This window comes from Triticum dicoccoides, chromosome 2B, assembly GCF_002162155.2.
Source record: "Triticum dicoccoides isolate Atlit2015 ecotype Zavitan chromosome 2B, WEW_v2.0, whole genome shotgun sequence".
Taxonomy (NCBI): Eukaryota; Viridiplantae; Streptophyta; class Magnoliopsida; order Poales; family Poaceae; genus Triticum; species Triticum dicoccoides.
This window is the reverse complement of record NC_041383.1, coordinates 265,228,223-265,248,681: the sequence shown is the minus strand read 5'-3', so window position 1 is coordinate 265,248,681 and position 20,459 is coordinate 265,228,223. Positions and strand designations below refer to the sequence as shown.

The following is a 20,459-nucleotide window of genomic DNA, read 5'->3' as shown; positions in this document are numbered from 1 at the left end:
TACGTACATACGGGCAGGGTCTCGAACGCCTACTCACGCATACGTACGGTCAGGGCTCGTGTACATGGCTGGGTCGGAACGGAGAAACTGCGTCGTCGTCGTGTTCATGGGGAGGCAACGGAATGCATCGTGTTCATTGGGAGGCAACGGAATGCGTCGTGTTCATTCGAAGGAAACAGAACGCATGGGAGCCAACCGGCTTGGACGGAACAAGCGATGGAAACAAGGCTTGGCGTACCGCAGAACGGAGGAAATGACCTTGTGTTCGACTAGCCACATTCAAAACGGGATCCTATTCATCGGGAGGGGTCTGGCGTACCGCAAAACGGAGGAAACGGACCTCCTACGGTCGAAACAGGGGTCCTGTTGATCGGGAGGGGTGTGGCGTACCGCAAAACGGACGAAACGGACTTGTGTTGGAGCGCTACAATCGAAACGGGGCTCCTGTTCATCGGGAGGGGTGTGGCGTACCGCAAAACGGGACTCCACGGGATATTGTTCATCTCCACCGTCGACCTCCTCCAGCCTCCACGGGCTCCTGTTCATCCAGCCTCCACCGCGTGCTACTCCATCGGCTACTGTTCAACCACCCCTCCACGGGCACCCCTCCATCGTCTACTGTTCATCCAGCCCTCCACGGGGTCGTCCTGTTCATCCAGCCCTCCACTCCACGGGGGCCTGTTCATCCAGCCCCAACCGGCTCGATCGATCGGGGTCCTATTCATCCAGAGGCAACGTTACCGCTCACTGTTCATCCACCCCCCCGCAACGCTCACTGTTCATCCCAGAGGCAGCATCGATGGGCTTCAGTTAGCAGCAGTAGCGAAGGAATCGCTCGATCGGGTTCAGTGAACAGCCATCGATCGATCGCTCGGGTTCAGTAACGCGTAGCCTGCAATGCAATCGTTCGGGTTCAGTTAGAGCCCAACGCCTCGCTCGGGTTCAGTTAGAGCCAACGCCTCGCACACACGCGCGTACATGTATGAGAGAAACACCCATCGCTCGGCCCCCAACCACCCACCATAACCGGGAACTCCCCAAAATTTTCCTTGCCCTCGCTTCTACCATGGTTTTTTCCGTCATGGACGGCCCAAAGAATGTCATGCAGCTGCGTCTCCGGCCTGCCCAGGACGAAAAGCCCATTTTCTGTCATGATTTTTTGTCATAGAAGTAGGAGCCCACCATATCTATGACGATACCGGGTTTTGTCACAATTATCGTCATAGAAGTGTCATTTGTATGACAGAAAAAAATTTAGTTCGGCCCAAAATGTCACGGATGTGTCTTTTTTTGTAGTGCTTGTATGTGCCTTCAAAGGTTTTGACGAACACTCTTGCCAAATCATCCCAGCAGAATATGCTACTTGGATGGAGCGGCATTAGCCAGGCCTGAGCGGAGCCCTCAAGCATTAGTGGCAAGTGCTTCATGGTCACGTTGTCATTGCCGCTGCCGATCTGAATTGCCACTCGGTAATCTTCCAACCAAATCTTAGGCTTTGACTCGCTAGTGAACTTGCTGATCCCCATGGCTAATCTCTGCCGCTCGTATGTAATGGCTGAAGCACTTGGGGATCGATGGTACGTAACCACTCGGTACATCGTGATCTTGGCCTTCTCGCAGGGCTCGACCCCTATCGACCAAGTTCTGAGAGAGAACGAATCTTGCATTGAACAAAGGGTCTCGAGTGTCCCTCGTATGACGGGCGAGACTCGGCCTACAATCGTTGCCGTGTGTACGCCTGGCATCGTAGGGCTGACGCCCGTATGCACCGTCTCATGGCGGAGACATCATGGCGCGATCATAGTCATCGTGACGCCGGGGAGACTCGACTCGACCATGCCTCAGATCTTCATAGTGTTCTCTTGAGGAGGAAGTGACTCGGCGCCTACAAGAGCCTAGTGGGCTATGTGCCAACTGAATGGTTTCCGTGCGCACTGATGCGCTGTGGATCCGATCTTTAGACTGGGACACTGCCACGTTTTGCGATAATGCGGTCTTCAAGAACACCTGGATCTGTCGAATCCCCTCCCCGACCGTAGAGCCAGAGGGCTGGATGGAATCCGTGATCCGAGTGGCAGCCGCCAGATTTTTCAATGGAGCACTTAGGACTTGATACTTACGAGGCTGGTCACTTGAGTAAAGTCGGTGCTTATGCCGACTGGAACTGGGTTGACGGCACTCGTGCTCATCCAGCTCCCTTTGAAGCCGCTCGAGGTGATCGCGCTCTGCCAAGGTAGCCATGCGAGTCGACTCCATGGCCAACGCCTCGGGGGTCGTCCCCATGATGGGGGTGTTCAGGAGCTGTTCGTTCCTGTGTCGGAGCTCGTCTCGCTGCTCCCGGGTGAGAGCTTGGAGCACGTACGGCTCGTGGACCGGAATGCCGCCGTCAGTGTTGACATGAGACGCACCCACACGTCTGTCCTTGGGTTTTGTGTGTCCCGAGGGTGCGCGGTGCTCGGAGTTGTCCGCCGTGAGAATCTCGGCGGTCGACTTGATGCTCTCGGACCAGATTCCACCGAGGAATCATCGAGTGATCCATCAGAAAGGTCAAGGGCGGGCTTGTCGAACTCGAGAGCCGCCACATGTTCCGCCGTTGCCTGGGTGGCAACAGCGTGCTTGATCCAGCGTTGTAGCCGCGAATGCCCAGAGCGCTTGCAACGACGCGCAATGATGGTGTTGGCAACCACTCGGTACGGAGTCGAGGGCTGTCGGAGGAGGACTCTGTAGGAGGAAGCACGGAAGTGTGTCGCGCCGCGGACAGGCAACGCCTCCACGTCCAGCGGGGCTTCGCGTAGCCACGCTGAGTGATCAGGGATGAAGGAGATCATCCCAAAACGGATTTCGCCGCCGACTGACATGATGATGAGGAAATCCACCTACACCGTGAAACTTCTGCTAGACGCCTAGCCCCACGGTGGGCGCCAACTGTCATGGTTATGATCCTGACAATAAGTACTAGGGTACGGATAAGGGGCAGAGCCTAGCTACGACGCATGTGTAACACTCGGTGTTTAACGAGTTCAGGCCCCTCACTCGGTGAAGGTAAAAGCACTACGTCTCGTGCCTTGAGGCTTGCTTTGATTTGATGGATATTGAACCTATAAACCCTGGAGAACCGCTAGGCAGAAGGAAGGTGGCCACGTCGCCCCTAAATCGCTGCTGCCACCGCCGGTAAATTTCGTGCCCCGCCGAGGGCATTTTTGTAATTTCATGTACAGGCAAATACAGATGTATAAAACTCACCCGCTGCCATGGAGAAACCCTAGCCGTCGCCTGCCCCGCGCGAGAGCGACCTAACCTGCGTCCCCCCGAGCCCCCCTTGCCGCCGCCACCCCTCCCCTCTGCCCCGTGCCGGATCCGCCTGCCGCCGCCGCCACGCTCTCCTCTGCCCCGATCCCCCTCACCTGCTTCCTCCCCACCTCGCCCCGTGAGCCCCGATCCCCTCCTTCCCTGCTCTCCACTATGCCGCCGCCTCCTCTCCTTCATTTTTCTCTCCGGCGGCGGCGCCAAAGAAGGTGCACACGGGTGGTGGATCCGTGCCTGAGAAGAGCGGCGGGGACTGCACTCCGGTCGCGGTGGGGGTGCAGCCGCGGGGAAGACGAACTAGGTCCGCTGCCCGTCTTCGCCTCCGGGCCGCGTCCTTGCTGCCTCCATAGCCAAGCGCACATTTTTTTCATGTCCCTCCATGGCGCTCGTTGCTGGCGGGATCTCGAGGAACAAGTGGCCTCCATGGCGCTCGCTGCCGCTCTGAATGGGTGAGTCCCCTCTCTCTTTTCCCCATTACCCTCCTTTTTTCTCTGCCTCGTTGCTGCTCATCCTCCAATCTCGTCCATTCAGATAGGGTTGACGCAGCACACACGGTCTAGGAAGGCCACGGGATGACTGTGAGATGCAGTGAGGGCAACAGCGACAACGGAGGTATCTATCCTCGTCGAGCTTCCACCCCGGTGGCTGCGTGCAGAGGAGCAGAATTCGAGGACATCTTCCAGTTCGTGGGGGAGACTCAAACACAGGTAAGCTCTTCTTTTCCTTTCCTTGTCTTCCCATGATGACCTGGGCTCATCTCTCTAATTCATGTCTTCCTAATCTGTTGTTGTTATGCAGATAGGGTTTGGGTGGAGGTTGATTCCCCTCCCACAGAGCGTACAAAGTTGCGTTGCTTTGCACAGATCTTTCTTTGATAGTTCCAAGGTGCCCCTCTCTAAGCAAGCTGCAACCATCTTCCCCCATAATTTCTTGTATTTTCTTTTTAAAAGTTTACACACTACGCTATAGGTTGGTTGGATCAATTGTATGAGGCGGAACATGAATAAGAACAATTAAAAACTTTTTAATGTGCAGGTTTATGACTGCATTACAAATCTTGGTGACTGCCTGTACATGCCATTTCAGTAGTTTGATTATGAATTACCTGCAATTAGTCAAGTGATTAGTTATTACCTGTAGTATCTGAACCTTTGTTCGATTTAGTCATTGACCATCCATTTTTTCTAAATGTATTGGTATTTTTGATATGCCATTTGTCTCAACACACTAATGTCAAATCTGGTACTCCCTCCGTCCGGAAATACTTGTCATCAAAATGGATAAAAGGGGATGTATCTAGAACTAAAATATGTCTAGATACATCCCCTTTTATCCATTTTGATGACAAGTATTTCCGGACGGAGGGAGTAGTTGTTCGTCTACCAGGGAAGAGGCTCTATGTTAAGGTGTCTATGTTACCAATGGATAATGAGTAAAAACTTCATTTATGAATGTTATATGGAAAAACGTCTTCCTTTGTGCTGCTTCTGTGTCTAAGAAATTCACAGGGAAGAGGCTCTATGATAGAGGGTTTTACTTCTCTTTTTTGTTTTTTTGTAGCTTGATGCGATGAATTTCTCCTGCAGGTATGCCGTCATTCCTTCATTCACCATACGCAAATCTTGGTCTTCAATTTATTTTATTTCCTACGAGTGACCTGACATTAATGTGATGCTATGTCAGCCTAGAGTGTAGAGTGAGTCAAGTATGTAGTAGATGCACTAATTTGGCTCATTGCCTTGCTTCACTGCTGTGTAGATGCAAAACTTTGTTTTCTTGTGCTGAATGTTTGTGGCTATTTTCCATCTTTGCTCATTCTGATCTAACCAAATAGACCCCATGGATTTGAGGTTGTCATGCATGCCATGTTTGGATATGCCCTTATTTGTATCAAAATATATGGATGATTGCTTTTATCATTTCCATCTATATTTTTCACTTGACTAGCCATTAGCGTTGTGGTTTGCTATCGAATGAACTGTTTTTTTTATTTGCATTGTTTGTCATCCTCCTGCTTATTATTGTTCGTTTCAGTTTGTAGGGCTTGTACACTCCACCGTCTAAAATAAATCTAGCCAAAAGGTGGTTGAGAGAAATTTTGTGGTGCCACTATGTTCTTCCAGGTTTAAGCGCTTTGACTCTACTAATTTTAGCCAGGTTTGTATCATCAGATTGCACGCTACCTTTCATTGGTGTATTTGCAAGCTATATAGAATTGCCGATCAACATGTTCAAAGTTGTATCCTGTTATATTTTGCTGCTTATTGCTATGTTCACTTCAGTAATGTGTAATTTGGTGTTCTTTTATTTCTTCTGCACAGATGCTATTCAGTGCAACCTTCATGTGCACCTTGACTTCTATGGATAATCTTGTACATAATTTCCTCTTTTTTATTGATGTGTGGTTTTATCGGTGTGATTAATTCCCTCTCTTTTTACTTTTCATGTCAGGTACTGCATGTGCTTTCTGTGATGGCAAGGATAAATTACTACGCAATTTTGGCACTATCCAGATCAAAGATTCATGTCCTAAAATATTTTGCTCGGCTTCATGCAATTGAACTGTTATCGCATATTTACGAGCCCCTAGGAAAGTCGGCATTCAGGTCACCTACTAAAGCTCCTCCTCGCCACCGCGTGTGCACGTCGGCGTGGCCACCCTTCTGTCCAACTGTAGGTACTCCCCGGCTCCCCTCTGTGGCCTCTCTCTACCCCTGTCCTATCTCTCTTCCTGACCTTCTCTGTACCAGTATGAGTTGGTTGATTACATCTTTCATTTCTATGCTGATGCATATCTTATTGCTAGCTAGGTAAATGTTTCTAATTTTAGGTGCATTATATTCTACGAGTCCTTGTGATTTTTGTTCTTCCACTCAAGGCATGTGAGCCCTCGTTCAGTCAGTACAGTCAAACAAAATACCTAGAAACATGTGGATTGATGATTCCCCTTGTGTTTTTTATTAATGATGTATTGCAGGAGTTAATCTGTATTGCGAGCGTGTTGCTCACAAAGTATTGGGCTACCAGAAAGCAGATTAGTTACATCTGGACTCTGGAGTACAGTTTCGTGTCTTGCATGGTTGAGATAGTTGATGATGTACAATCAGCCATTGACCATGTAAATTGTTTAGAAGATCTATGGGTTATTCTGTAGCCTGTCTCCCTGATTCGATTTCTAGGTATATTCAGGAAAACTGAGATTTGGTTGAGGCGAATTCTCTTTGTTGTTTCTTCTGTTTTCAGTGCAAGATCTCTCTTATTGATAGCATTGTGAATTTTGGAGGAGATAATGTGGTATAGTTTGAGTCAAAAGGATATTTATGTTCTGCTCCTGTGGTATAAGCTGTTTTGTTTCCTTCAAATAGCATAGCAAATATTTCTGCGAATGATTACAAATTTACTTAAGTAGTGACTAGAGTATATTTAACATGTGTCGTTTTGTGCAGATTTTTCTCTTCAGTTATTCTCTCGCATCAAAATTTTATTTTCACCGCTTTTAGGTTTAATTGGATAAAACAATTGTTGGGTTAAGTAAGTATATGTTGTTTTCGTACTATAGTGGAGTACTTGCTCTGTTTTCTTCCTTCACATTGCACGGAACTCATGTACTATTCAGAAACACGATGGTGAATCTGCAATCATGATGGTTTCTTTATGACACCAGCCTACTTTAATGTCATTTTCTCTCATCAAGTAGGTAAATATATGGCGAAAATTCGATATGGCTGGTCATAATACTAGACAGCTATAAAACTGTCACCTATAGAACTGTTGTGTTCCATTGTGTCATTGCTACTGCCTTATCTTAAAACTATATACCCAAGCAAGTACACATTTTGAATTGTTCCCATTGGTAATGTCGGATTGATCTTAGAGTTTACTAAGTATTGCCATTGAGAAACTTTCTCTATCTATGTGATTTAGTTAATGAATTCATTTTTTGTAGTCGATTATTAATGTAGGAGCTTGGGATCTTTAACCACAGAGATGATGCATAGATAGGTTAATGTATTTTTTGCGGGGGAAATAGGTTAATGTATTTGTACTCTTCTTCTTTGTAGGAGTTCAATTAATGAATTCAGTTTTCCATACTCGATTAATTCAGTTTTCAGTTAATGAATTTAATGTCCTCTTCTTTTTAGGTCCCAAGTTGGTTATTGTTGGTTTTTGCTCATGCACAAGCACAACCCATCATAGGAATCAGTAGGACCATCTTGATGGATGTAAGGACCGCAACAGGTAAATGACTTCTGTTTTCACATTTGAAATTATAGCTTGAATTACGCCCTGGGTGTGGCCGTGACCAAAAATAAATGGGGGTCAATAATTGTAGAGGATGGATACAGACATGACTAAGACTTACTGCTTGTTGTGATACTCCTACTTTGTATCTTTGATTATAGAATATAAAATTTCTCTCGACCATCTTTGTCGTATGTAATTAGAAAATAGGAATAGTACTCCAATTAATTTCCTTCTGAACTAAAAACAGGCGAACGTGACCTAAACACGCCACATCCGAACAACGTTATGTTTCTTATCTTTGCACTCGCCGTTTGCTATTGTACACTTATGTGATCATATGCTTTTGGTTGGGCTGACTTTATCCGGTATATATATATGGCATATTAGTTATCATTGCACTTGCATCAAGGCATGCATAAGTTTATCTCTTCAACTATCCTTTTGAATCTGGTTTACATGCATGGTGTCTCATCCTGGCAATCCATTGACATGGGTGTGTAATACTTCTACATTCTTCTATCTCAAATGCAGTTTGTTTCGTACTGCCAAAACCCTGTCATAATAGAAAATCTCTGTTTTTCTTTGTGTTCTCATTTGTGAGTTATTTCTTATTTCTCTTTTCAGTTAATGGATTTGACCTTGCGACAAGTAGCGTTGCTAGATTCTCATGTTCCCACGCAATACTCCAACAACTTAATGTTATGGATTTCTCACACCATACATTCCTTCTCCATCTCAGGGTTTATTCAGGGGCATGTACAAGACTCCTATATGCTGTTAGCTCCTCCCAAACATAGTAAGGCTTTGTTTTTTTGGATGATACCCCCTCCACCAGAGGCTCAGCACAACAAGGACATTTTCCAACAAGAAATTAATTTGAATGAGGGTTGCTGGTGAAGGATGGAGCGGGTGATGAATAGATGAGGAAGCCGATTTGTAATGCTCAGAACGCAGAAGGAACATCAGGTGAACTATATGCTTGAAACACCACCGTAGATAGGACATTGTCTAAACCCGAGTGCTCCTGTATATAATGTACACCCTTTGTTCCTAAATATAAGTCACTTTCGTAGTTTAATTGAACTTAAAAAACATCTTATATTTAGAAACATAGGTGGTATGAACTGGTGCCTTGAGTTACCATAAACTAGGTGACCAAGGCTATATATATGTGATGCATCTCTGCCTATGCTTCTTTGCGGAACTGGTCTTATATTTTGATCTGTCCATGACACCCTTGCATTAATATTGTATGACATTGTTTATTCATGTTCAGATGTTCTATTCAGTGCAAATGCTACATGTATGCGCTTATTACGTTAGCATGGGTGATATGTTTGATGCCCGTATAGAGATGCTACTTTATTTTGTAGTTCATCTTTTCCAATCATTTCTTAATAATCTCCATTATTATTAATGAAATGGCACCATAATATGTCATATGGTGGTAGGAAATGTGTTTACATGGAATTCTGTATCTTAGATAAAGAACTATTATCAATAAAATATGTATACGAATTTCCATATCTCTTGGTTATTTTATATATACGTTACATATTATTCCTAACCAATTTCTTAGTATTACTTAGGGTGTGTTTGTTTGGCTGTAATTTCCATGGCTGCAGCTGAAGGAGCGGCTGTAGCTGGTGATGGAAGAGAGGCACTTGCATTTGCCCACCAGAAGTACAGATCGGTAAAGTACAGAGAAACTTCAGAGCATGGTAGCATTGTTTATGAGAAGAATCCACGACGGACTGATAATCTAATTCTTCTTGGAATTATCTACTGTCAGTTTATGACTTGGTGCTCGCTGAAGCTTCTATTTTCTACCAAAAGTGCTATTAAACAAAAGAACTCTAGCGATCCAGGATTTTATCCTAAGTTGCTATTAAACTCACAAGAGGGAGCCTTTTAATAACAAAGGAACTCTAACCATGCTTTTTATATACTACGTATATGTATGATGTACTAGCAGTTCCTATTTTTTAACTATTGCATATCAGAATATTGAATTGGCTATGTCTGCAAAAAAATATGATGTATTAAATTATGTCATGAAAGGGATTTGTTCATTTTCAAAACTAAGTTGGATGAGCTTAAAGAACTTATTCACCAGTACAGGTTAAATATGCTTTAAAAAAATAGATGTATTTTTTTAGTGTACATTATCTTTTATGTCTAAAGGAATACTGGATATGCTTATTTCTACTGCTATAGTACAAGTTAACCCATCCCAACTCCATAGCAGTACTACAAACAGAACTGGAATGATTATATTTCTTTATAGATTTTACAAATTCAGCATGTTGATCATTTTTTGTGTGATTTTCTTGATAAATCAACTATTAGAGTAAACTTTCGTACTTAGCGACAACTTGATTTAGCATAATATGTTGGTTTCTGAACTTGGTAGATGAAATCACCCAGGAAAGCTACGTGTGTGCAAGCTAGCTAGACAAGCACACAAGCAAACTGTTGGATTGATGAACACATAATATAGTACTCTGTGTAGCAAAAAGCTCTCTCTTTCTCTCAAGTACAGGCAGCCCACGAGCAGCGAGCAGAGCAATAGCGAGCAGCCAACTAACAGCAAACAGAAGTAGCAGCAGTAAGCAGCGAAAGCGAGCAGCAACAAGCTCGTGGCCTAACCATGTTGGCCTGGACCAAAAATGAGAAAAAGCGATGCTGACAAAGAAAAGAAGGCACGAGAAGGCAGTGGCGGCTTCTCACCTTGCTGTTCGTGGCGATGTCAGATGGCACAAGGACTGATGACAGCGAATTCAGGATGGCAGCAATGGCAGTCAGTGTCGAGGAAGAAGTAAGAGAGACCCGCAGCTTCGAACCTTTGGGCCAGAGGAGACGCGGAGCCACGGTTCCTGGAGTTACTCACGGTTCCTGGAGTTACTCGGGGAGGATGACGACCGCGGTGGCGTCATAACGACAGCTGATGGAACAGAGGAAGGCGGCCTCGGTCCAAAAGTTCTCTGCATGCTCGGTGTCCAGGAATCGAATCAGAACGATGGTCGGAGGTGAACAAAGTTAGGGAAACTACTTAGGATCAAGGACTCATTGGAAAAATGAGGCGATTCATTGTGGCGTCCAGCGGGCCTGCATGTTGGACCCTGGGGCGTGGACGTCGAGCCGGACGGTGGGCTGTTGGATTCCGCCCGTTCCTATGGCTGGCGCTGCAGCAGCGAGCGGTGGTGTACCCGACGAGCTCGACCAGAAAGAGGATCTAGGAGGAAGAGAAAATGGATTGAGGAGGAAGGTAGTGGAGTAGGAGTATGAGTAAAACGTGAAGGGGCAGGGAGTTGCGGGCGCGTGTCCCATGAGCAGGCGCTGCCAGCCTGACTGGTGGGTTCACGAGAGGGACCCACTGGTCAGTAACAAAGGGAGAGGTTGAAAAAATATATATGAAAATGACTGGAATATCTCTTACTCCTCTACTCCCTCATAATCTACTCAGGATTAATTTTATTGCTCAAAACTCATCAGAAATATCTTTGAAATTTTCACATATGCTACTACTTATACTCCCTTTGTTCCTAAATATAAGTCTCTTAGAGATTCCAATACGGACTACATATGGAGCAAAATGAGTGAATCTACACTCTAAAACACGTCTATATACATCCGTATGTAGTCCGCATTGAAATCTCTAAAAAGACTTATATTTAGGAACGGAGGGAGTATAATATAACTTTGTGAAAGTGTCCAAGACTTATCAGGAGTATTTGACTGCCCTTTTCCAGATTTGGTTTCAAATATGCCTCGAGTTTGGGTTTGAACTGTAAGCCGGTGATATGAAATTCTGAAATTCATTAATCTTTTACAAGAGTTTGTAAATAACGCAGGACTTGGAGATATAGCATGGAGTATGAGTTAGACGTGTCAAACTATTTTAAAAATTTGTTTGCAGATAACTCTTGGTTTGGATCAGTTTTTTGCGTCTTAGAAAACATGTATCATCATGAACCATCTATTTATCATTAATCCGTACTTATTTCCATATGTTACATTACGTGTTTATATATTTTAATGCACACTCTTCCAATACCTGGCTTATACTCGGCCTTTGCGCCATTGGCGCCTGACCCTCATCATCCGTGTGCTCTAAATGAACCATCAACAGCAACACAGGTCTTGTGCACGCATAGCTTGTGGCTTTAAAAACATCTAATTTGGCTCTATGATAGAAAGAAACTTACCTATGGTCTCTAATGATGCCATGCATTGCTTTTGTACAACTGCCGTCTATATTATAATCTATGTAACCCCATATCTATTACTTATGTGCACCACATCCATCTACTGATCTTTCGCCAAGCAGAATGCCTATTCCTTTCTTTTTAATACCATTATAAATATTCTGTGTAACAATACATGCCATCGGCGCAACGGGTCATCTAGTGGTTACAAAGGTTGAACGTCCCCAACTATGGAGAGGGGAGCGACTTATATAGAGTGCGCTGTAGCCCCATGTCTCCCACGCCGCCGAGGCAATTAATGCCATTGAATGAGACAGTTACTAGTATAATGAGCCTCTACTACAACAGTTACAGGTAACGGTAGCTATGACTCTACTTAATGAATGACTTAGGATCCCTCGACCGTTGCAGCTCCCACGACGTCCTCCGGCCTTCTATGTTTGAGTGGTGGTCCATCAGCCGAGTGAAGTGTGGTCGTTCGAGTGCCGTCGAGCTGTCCGAGTGATCCTCCCGATGTATGCATCCGAATGTTGGCATGGTCCAGGGACCCACCTGTGGTGGTGATGGGCCCCATGTGGGTCCTGAATGATGGGTCATTGACCCTACCTGTAATAGGTGACAACATCACACAGAGCAACCAACCTTCTCGGAAGGCGCGGGGTGTCTATTTATAGCCGAAGCAATCCCGAGGGGGAAATGACCATTCAGGACACGACGTCCAGCCAGTGATCAACTGACACGTATCTAATGGTTGGATTTCAAACACACCCGACAACTTTACTTGAGGAACAAGTAAAGTCGACTCCTTGGTTTGAGCATTTCTCTCGTAGCCTAGAAGATGATCTTCTGTGGCTGACAAGTAAATGTCTTGAAAAACAAAGAAATTTCTCTTACATCTCGCTTAGTATATGTTTCGATTAAGCATCAAATAAGCATAAGTTTTGAAACACTATGACCACTCTTAGTAGTACGGTGGTCTTGTGACTCAAATAATAGAAAAAGAGCTACAAAGGAAAATGCTACATCTTTCTTCGTCCTCTTCCTTCGCCGTTGTAGTCAACCATCTCGGACCGAGCTCCGTAGCAATTGCTTGCATCATCAATTTTTGGGGGTCACTTCCGCCACGCAATACATTCGTTAGCAATCTTCTCGATAGCCTTAGCATTCTTCTATGTTGTGCAGTAATAATCTTCCGAGTTTATATCAAACTCCTAAGAACTCCAGGAACCTAATCTCTCTATGTGTACTAGCAAGCACATTAGTCGCTCATTGTTTCTCCAACAATCTCGAGAACTCTCAAGGCACACAATTGCACTAACACATGTCTTAGGTTAAACATCAAAAACCTTGACTACCGTATTTATTTGAATATTTAGATTATAAACTTGAATTTATGCATACATTATTGTATAGGAGTACTTTTGAATTATATAGGAGAACATATACTGCAATATAAACTGTGAACCAACCTGATTGGGTTAGGAGGATAGGGACATCCTCAACCCATCAAAGTTTAAGTCCTAGACTTGACACTGATACTCACATTTTCTTGAATTTGTTCAGGCTTTTGGCGTTGTGCGTTCAGTGGGTGGAGGCGTTCCCATCGACCACGAAAAAGTTTGTGACTATTTCGTCAATGTCAAGATGGCGTGTCGATTCAGTCTCTTGAATGTGCTTGGCGTGGGTGTATGTGCCTGCGTTAACATTACATTTACTCTTTGTCAAAAAAAAACATTACATTACTCAGCACTGTGAATACTAGGACCGAATTAACTTTTCAGGATACAGGGGCATTTTTCCAACTAAAAATAAAAAAAAGGGATACAGCCATACAGGGGCATTTATTTTTTGAGATGAGGATAGGGCCAAATTAATTTTCTAACTTGACACGGCATTTTTCAGAAATACATAAAAGGAAAGCAATAGAAATGGAAAAAGTCCATTTTAAACCCTGAACTCGTAGACGTTCGGCGAAACGAACCCCCAAATCGAAATCCCGGTCGATTGTACCCTGAACTATGCAATCCCGGTCTAAATCAAACCTTCGAGTCGTTTGGATGGCCGGGATTGCTGGGATTTCGCTGAGCGTACACGCCTCCACCCCGCTGGGCCGGCCCGCCTTAATTTTTTCCGTTAAGAAATAAAAATTCACAAAGGGTGCTACAACTTGCTCTGTTGGGCTGGCCCGCTTTTGTTTTTTTGCTAAAAAAAAGCGCACAGTGTGCCTTGAACACGTGACCCCGTGCTGTTTTTTTGTTTACAAATATTTGTTCTAAATTAAAACATATAACTGACTTCAAAAGAACATACATTGTACTTTAAAAATGGCGCTGCAATATATACACACTGAGTAGGTAGCTAGTGTGGTTGCCGTCGCTGCTATTTATTCACTTTTTCAAAAAAATCACAATTTAAAATTGTTCAGTGTACAACAAAAAAATGTTCAACGGGTATTTATATGGTTTTTCAGCGCACATCACAAAATTGTTCAATGTGTAGTTAAAAAATGTTCAAATTATATTACAAAAATGTTCAATGTATAAAATTTGTTCATCGTATATCACAAAAATGTATAATATATTTTAAATTATTTCAATGGATATCACAAAAATGTTTGCTGTGTAGTTAAAAATTGTTCATCGTAGACTTAAAAAATGTTCAATGTATATTTAAAAATTGTTCGTCGTATATAATTTTTTGCTCATGTTTTCAATAACTGTTCACGTTTTAACAGTTTTTTTGAGTTTTAAATTTCTTCAAGAAAAAATTGTTCATTTTTTTGAATGAAGATTAAAAAAACGGATCTGCCGCTGACCGTACTACTTGAAACTTACGCTGTACTCTAGTACCAAGACCAATCGCTAGCTGCCGTGGCTGGCGTTGTTGCTATCCAACGAAAGGTCCTGGGTTCGAATCCAACCAGGCGCACAATTTTACAGTTCGTTACATTTTTTATCGTACGTGCGCTCGTTTCCTGGCAATGGGCCGGCCCGTTTGCGCGAGCCCCACGCGGAAGCTCTTCTGTTTGACGCTATCCACGATTCTGCCGCAAAAGAGCGATAGAAAAATAAAGATAAGTTTTTTTGAGCAAACAAAAAAAATAAATGGGCTGGCCCAGCGCGGAGGACGGGTGCTCCTTAGCCCACTACCTAGACAAATCCCGGTTCACATTTGTCAGGGTTTGATTTAGACAGGATTGCATAGTTCAGGGTGCAATCGATCGGAATTTCGACTTGGGGGTTCGTTTCGCCGAACGCCTACGAGTTCAGGGTTTAAAATGGACTTTTTTCCAGTAGAAATAGATGGATACGTATCCGTGGCTGGACGCAATTAACATCGAAGGCAAGGCAGCGGTACTCTGGACTCCCGGAGGTAGGAGGCGGTGAGATCCGCGGGCACACCTTTCGAAACGACGAAAAGAAGAGATCTCCCCACATAAATCTCACCTCTTTCCTTCCCCTCCCTCCAGATCTCTCCGCACCCGGCAGATCCGACCACCCGGCGCGCTGCCACGCCGTCATCATCGGCAGCCATGATCTCCTCGAGCAAGCTGAAGTCCGTCGACTTCTACAGGTATCATTCGCTTCCCTTCCGATCTCCAGATTAGCGGCGGGATTCGGTGAATGTGGGGTTTGGTTTAGTCGGGTTACTGTCTGTATTCGGGGGATTGGCTACGAATTGATGTTTTTACTTCGAGCTTGGGTACTCGGCAGCAATGATTTACGTCTTTTTCTAGAACAGAATGATTAACTCGGTCTGTTTCTGGAGAACTGCACCGTAGATGATATATGTTCGAACGTGGTAATACCGAAAATGCAAAAATCTACAGTATGCTGTAATGGTGGTCGGTGGGGGCATGTGACCTTTTTTCTGGCATTGTGCAGTGCTTTTTTCGAGTTTCTACTGAAGTGGTAACGTATTGAGATATATTTTTTTGTGTTGGCTGTCTGCAGGAAAATTCCTAGGGATTTGACGGAGGCATCACTATCTGGCGCTGGATTATCCATATTTGCAGCACTGGCAATGGTGTTTTTGTTTGGAATGGTTTGTTTCCAGTTTCTGTTCTGTTATCAACTATACTGTACTTCTTGTCAGGTTACATTATCTTACTTGGTTTCAGTCTATGTAGCACAAAATAAGTAACATTGCTGTTCTCATGTTCGATTTTGTTTGTAGATTACACTTAGGAACACAACCATAAGGAAAAGGGCATTGCCCTTTTGTAAAAGGAATAGAGGGGATAAGGTGGATTCGTTGTTGTATTGCTTAGCCTCGTGGGCATATATATAGGGGTACATGATCTTGGAATACAAGACAAGCTAGAATAATTCCTAGTCTATCCTATGTTTCAAAATAATCACGATACTCAACATCCCCCCGCAGTGACAACGGTGGAGAATAATCCGAAGGTAAGCCGACGTACACCCCCCCACAGTCGGACGGTGGATGCATCGGGGAAGTCGTGGCTGGATTGAAAACCGACGAGGTTGCTCAAGCAAGGCGGTAGCCCTTTGTGCCGATGTCGAGGTAGCCGAGAGCGCAGGGTGCTGTAGCCGTGGTCGAGGTAGCCGTGCGAGGGACGCCGTGGTCGATGTCGAGTCAGGGTGGCTGGTTTCGAGGTAGTCCCCGTGGACCGGGAAGAAGAGCGGCGGTGGCGGCGGCTAGGTTAGGAGCGCGGCGATGGTGCTCGAAGTAGGTGAGGAAGAACCCGACAACATGATGAAGACCGGCGCAGACGGCGACATTCCCGCGCCTAGGAATGTGGCGCGGCGCATACCACACAGAAGTCAACGCACGTGGACGGCGAAGTGGATCGCGTGTCGCGGCGCTACGGCCCGAAGGGGCGACGCAGCGGCAGCGCGCGGGTCGGGCGACGGCGGTGACCGTGTGCCACGCTCGCTACGGCCCGATGGGGTGATGCAGGGGCAGCGCGAGGGTCGGTGAAGCCACGGGGACGGCCTGGAGCGGACGGCCTCGGGGCAGCGGTGGACCGCGGGCCGCGGCACTACGGCCCGAAGGGGCAACGCAGCGGCAGGGCGCGGGTCGATGCAACCGCGGGAATGGCCTCGGGACGGCGGCGTGGACAGCATGCCGCGGCACTATGGCCCGAAAGGGTGACGCAGCGGCGGCGTGGGTCGGTGCAGCCGCAGGGAGAACCACTGGGCGGCGGTGCTGTTTCCTAATAGTCATGATACTCAACACCTTTGTTTATGTGAATAATTGGTCTGCTACTATTTGGTTTGCTGTAGTAGTTAATTGCTACACCATTTCAAGTTATGTAGTCCAAACCCTTTCGAATAAACTTTTATTTATTTATCATTAGAGCATCAACATGGTGCCATAGATTATGAAAGCAACTATGATCATGGGAACTTAAAGCTAGGCAGTGTGATGACATCACATGGTGTACTAGTTACTCTGGAACCAATGCATCACTTCATCACTTGAGTCCTCATTGGTTAAGCATTGCAATTCCTGCACTTGCTAGCAATTTTGAATAATGTTTACATGGTCTTGTATTCTTGATCTTTAATTTTATATTGCAATATATGATGAGGTTACTTTCATCTAAAGCTGTTAAATTGTTGTTGCAGGAGTTGAGTAGTTACTTAGCAGTCAATACCACCACATCTGTAATTGTTGACAGGAGTTCAGATGGGGAGTTCTTACGGATAGATTTTAACTTGAGGTGAATTTGGTAGCATTTCGCGAGCATTATTGAATACATAGTTTAAACCTGAGCCTTTATGTTTCATCAATAATTCTGCTATCTGTTGCTCTTTGTTTTGCGGACACTTCATGGAATTTTACTTGCTATTGTTATTTACCTGTTACCTGTGCGCAGTTTATATATGCAGCACAAGACATGTCACTGCGTGTTTCTTGATGTTTTTACTCTTCTCTGAATCCTGTCAAGAAGCATCTGATGTGTACTTAGGTTAATAGTCTTGCCATCAACTAGTTCCATTTTAATTTTGTTCATAGCATAATAGGTTTATGTCATCCATTATTATCTTTTTTCCTCCTAGTCTACGTATGCATCTGAGATCTATTATTGGAACTGGTGCTCCATGTTTTTGGGAAAATTTCAAGCACTAGCCAGATATTCGTTTGTTTGTTTGCACACCATAATTCATAGTAAGAGGTATACACGTAGCCTAGCCGTCTGTTCGGATTTCAGATTGATATTTTTGTTTTTGATGGGATAACTTTGTTAATAATGATAGGCAGCGCAACCTTATTATTCCCTTGATTGTTCACTATGTGGCTTTTGCATTTTGCAGCTTTCCTGCGCTTTCATGTGAATTTGCATCAGTTGATGTCAGTGATGTGCTGGGAACAGTAAGATTCGATCTCTTCCTACCGTGCTTTATATGCTCTCTTCTAGTTCCGAAAATGCAACATTATATAAAATGTGTCTTCCTTTTCGTATGAATAACCTAAAACGGGGAAACAGAATCAGGTCTTATGCTTTCCGTAATTTTTTTGTTGAGTACCTTATTACGTTGCTTGTTGAAAATCTCTTACACTAGATTTATGTGTTGGAAAATTTCATCTTCACGCGGTGTACTTTAAAGATCCTGGTTATGAAAATCATCACAACTAACCCTCTCGCAACAGAATTCACCTAATTTTAGGCCTATGTAGCAGCTAAGTAGCCAATTTGCCACCAGTCAGATAAAAAAGCTCCCAAGACGATAGAAGGCCCAACATGTGAACCAAACACTTGCCCAGACAGAAATCAGAGAAAACTAAATTATAGTACTCCCTCTGATCCATAGTAAGTGACGCAGTTTTGAGCTAAGGTTAGTTTAACCTTAGTTCAAAACTGCCACACTTATTGTGGATCGGAGGGAGTATCTTTTTTGGCTTCCTCCTACAATCATCGCATCTCTCTCTCTCTCTCTCTCTCTCTCTCTCTCTCTCCCCAACCAGACCAAGCCTCATTGAGACTGCTGACTGCCTTCCTCCTCATTGCTGGCGCCAAGCTGCTAACCCGGCTGCTTCCATTGCACCTGTCATAAAAGCACCAAAAGGAAGAACGCAAAAAATTACTCTCCCTGCAGAAGAGAGTTTAGGGATCAGAATGGGTATTTCCCTTAAATGTAAGCTACATATATTTTTTACACCATCCTTGAAATCATGAAATAGGTCAGTGCCTCCATTTCTTTGAAGTTGCTTTTGTGTGAAAAAGTAGGGGACCTATGTGTACTATGTTTTGTACATATGGAATGACTTCCTATTTTTTTTCTTATTTCTTTCCATAGCATGCCCTTTTTTTTTCTTATACTAGTTTAACCTTGGTTTCCTGTTCAAAACATATGCAGAACAGACTAAACATAACGAAAACTGTTCGCAAGTTTTCAATTGATCGGAATTTAGTACCTACTGGATCTGAGTTCCATGCTGGACCTATACCCACTGTCAACAAACATGGAGATGATGTTGAAGAATACCATGGTGATGGTTCAGTTGCCTTGTCCTCTCGCAATTTTGATAGCTATTCTCACCAGTAAGTATTCAAGTATCTTGTTTAATAGTGAAACCTATTGTCAAAGATATTTTACGCACCAACATCTAACTGCTAGACATTCTTGTGGATATTTAATTATTTAATCAGTACTCCTTGTTTCTCTATAGGCTATAAGTTCTAATTACTTTCGCCAGGTTCAGTCTTGCATGCCAATCATATTCTGTTCTTGATTTTTATTTAGCATTTAGCTCTGTCCTATTCTTTGCCGGAGTTCCCTTATTGTTGAGGTTGATATTTATCATAGATTATATTCCTTTCCAGGTACCCTGTTTTGGTTGTCAACTTTTATGCCCCCTGGTGTTATTGGAGCAATCGTCTGGTTAGATTTATTTTCTTTATGTTCCCTTTCACTTAGTGTATATGGAGAAGTTAAAATGGTTCTGATCAATCAATAATCCTTCAGAAACCTTCATGGGAAAAGGCTGCGCAAATAATAAGGGAGAGGTATATGCTTTTGCTCTTTTTTGTCCCTAACATGGCTTGGGGATTCATGATTTTACGCTTTTGATTGCCATCCTGATTTTATTTGTTATATTCAGATATGACCCTGAAATGGATGGCAGAATTCTTCTCGGCAAAGTTGACTGCACTGAGGAAGTTGAACTGTGTAAGAGGTGTGTACTAATTAACTATCAAATTAGAGTTGATTATATACTTTTAATTCGATGGGTTTTCTCTTTCGTCCAAAATTGAACTTTCTTCTTATTTTAACCTTTCCTTTTCTGTATTAATAGACTGACTTCACATGAATATGCTACTCTGTAAAGAAATATAAGTGTTTAACACTCCTATATTTCTTTAGAGGGAGTACATTGGAATCCAAAATCCTCGTTTGTCTTCTACCATGAGAATTGATTAATTTTGATTGTAAATATCTGTTGAAGTTATATGATGATCCCACCGTCTTGTCATGATTTAGTGTGCCCTTGCATGCTGCTCTTGTGGGTGCTATTCCTTCCTTCTGGAACTATTTGATTAAGAATGAGTTTGAAGCACCCGCAAAAATAGGAAAAGAAAAAAAGAATGAGTTTGAAGCATTTACCTATCTTCCATATTGCATACCGGATAAACAGTGGCAGGATTGTCTATTTTCATTCCCACTGGCTTTCTGTTTGGCGCCAGTAAAGTAACTAAAATATTTCAGTTCTGCATATTTAGCGAAAGCC

At 44.0% G+C, this 20,459-nt stretch overlaps 2 protein-coding genes across 22 annotated transcripts in view; both read left to right on the top strand.

The window, feature by feature from the left end:
• The first annotated feature begins 3,278 nt into the window (after positions 1–3,278).
• Positions 3,279–10,221, top strand: LOC119363453. Of its 19 annotated transcripts, none has more exons than XR_005173975.1 (9): positions 3,279–3,755; positions 3,838–4,013; positions 4,105–4,191; positions 4,990–5,011; positions 5,341–5,463; positions 5,758–5,983; positions 7,449–7,545; positions 8,291–8,517; positions 9,177–10,221. XR_005173975.1 is itself a non-coding variant. In XM_037628807.1 (5 exons), the coding sequence occupies exons 2-5, from the start codon at positions 3,879–3,881 to the stop codon at positions 5,659–5,661; spliced, it is 372 nt and encodes a 123-aa protein (XP_037484704.1). In that variant the 5' UTR covers positions 3,279–3,755; positions 3,838–3,878; the 3' UTR covers positions 5,662–5,769. The 19 variants fall into 19 exon arrangements, 1 of the variants encoding a protein (XP_037484704.1); XR_005173974.1 differs by lacking the exon at positions 4,990–5,011 and adding an exon at positions 4,867–4,892 and having other exon boundaries at positions 5,348–5,463; XR_005173965.1 differs by lacking the exon at positions 4,990–5,011 and adding an exon at positions 4,867–4,892.
• A 4,779-nt stretch (positions 10,222–15,000) lies between these two features.
• LOC119363451 (protein disulfide isomerase-like 5-4) overlaps positions 15,001–20,459 on the top strand; it is a 7,710-nt gene continuing 2,251 nt past the window's right edge. Inside the window, exons 1-9 of one of the 3 annotated variants that reach the window (XM_037628804.1) lie at positions 15,001–15,131; positions 15,229–15,332; positions 15,713–15,803; positions 17,354–17,448; positions 18,044–18,101; positions 19,088–19,272; positions 19,555–19,612; positions 19,697–19,737; positions 19,833–19,907. In XM_037628804.1, coding sequence (XP_037484701.1) covers positions 15,292–15,332; positions 15,713–15,803; positions 17,354–17,448; positions 18,044–18,101; positions 19,088–19,272; positions 19,555–19,612; positions 19,697–19,737; positions 19,833–19,907 — 644 coding nt within the window. In that variant the 5' untranslated portion in view covers positions 15,001–15,131; positions 15,229–15,291. The other 2 variants (XM_037628806.1, XM_037628805.1) reach the window with 2 other exon arrangements.

Coding starts and splice junctions, on each gene's coding strand:
- LOC119363453 (XM_037628807.1), top strand. CDS start 3,879: ATGACTGTGAGATGCAGTGAGGGCAACAGCGACAACGGAGGTATCTAT. Junction 4,192..5,347: donor CTTTCTTTGATAGTTCCAAG/GTGCCCCTCTCT, acceptor TTCAGTTTGTAG/GGCTTGTACACTCCACCGTC. Junction 5,464..5,627: donor ACTCTACTAATTTTAGCCAG/GTTTGTATCATC, acceptor TCTTCTGCACAG/ATGCTATTCAGTGCAACCTT.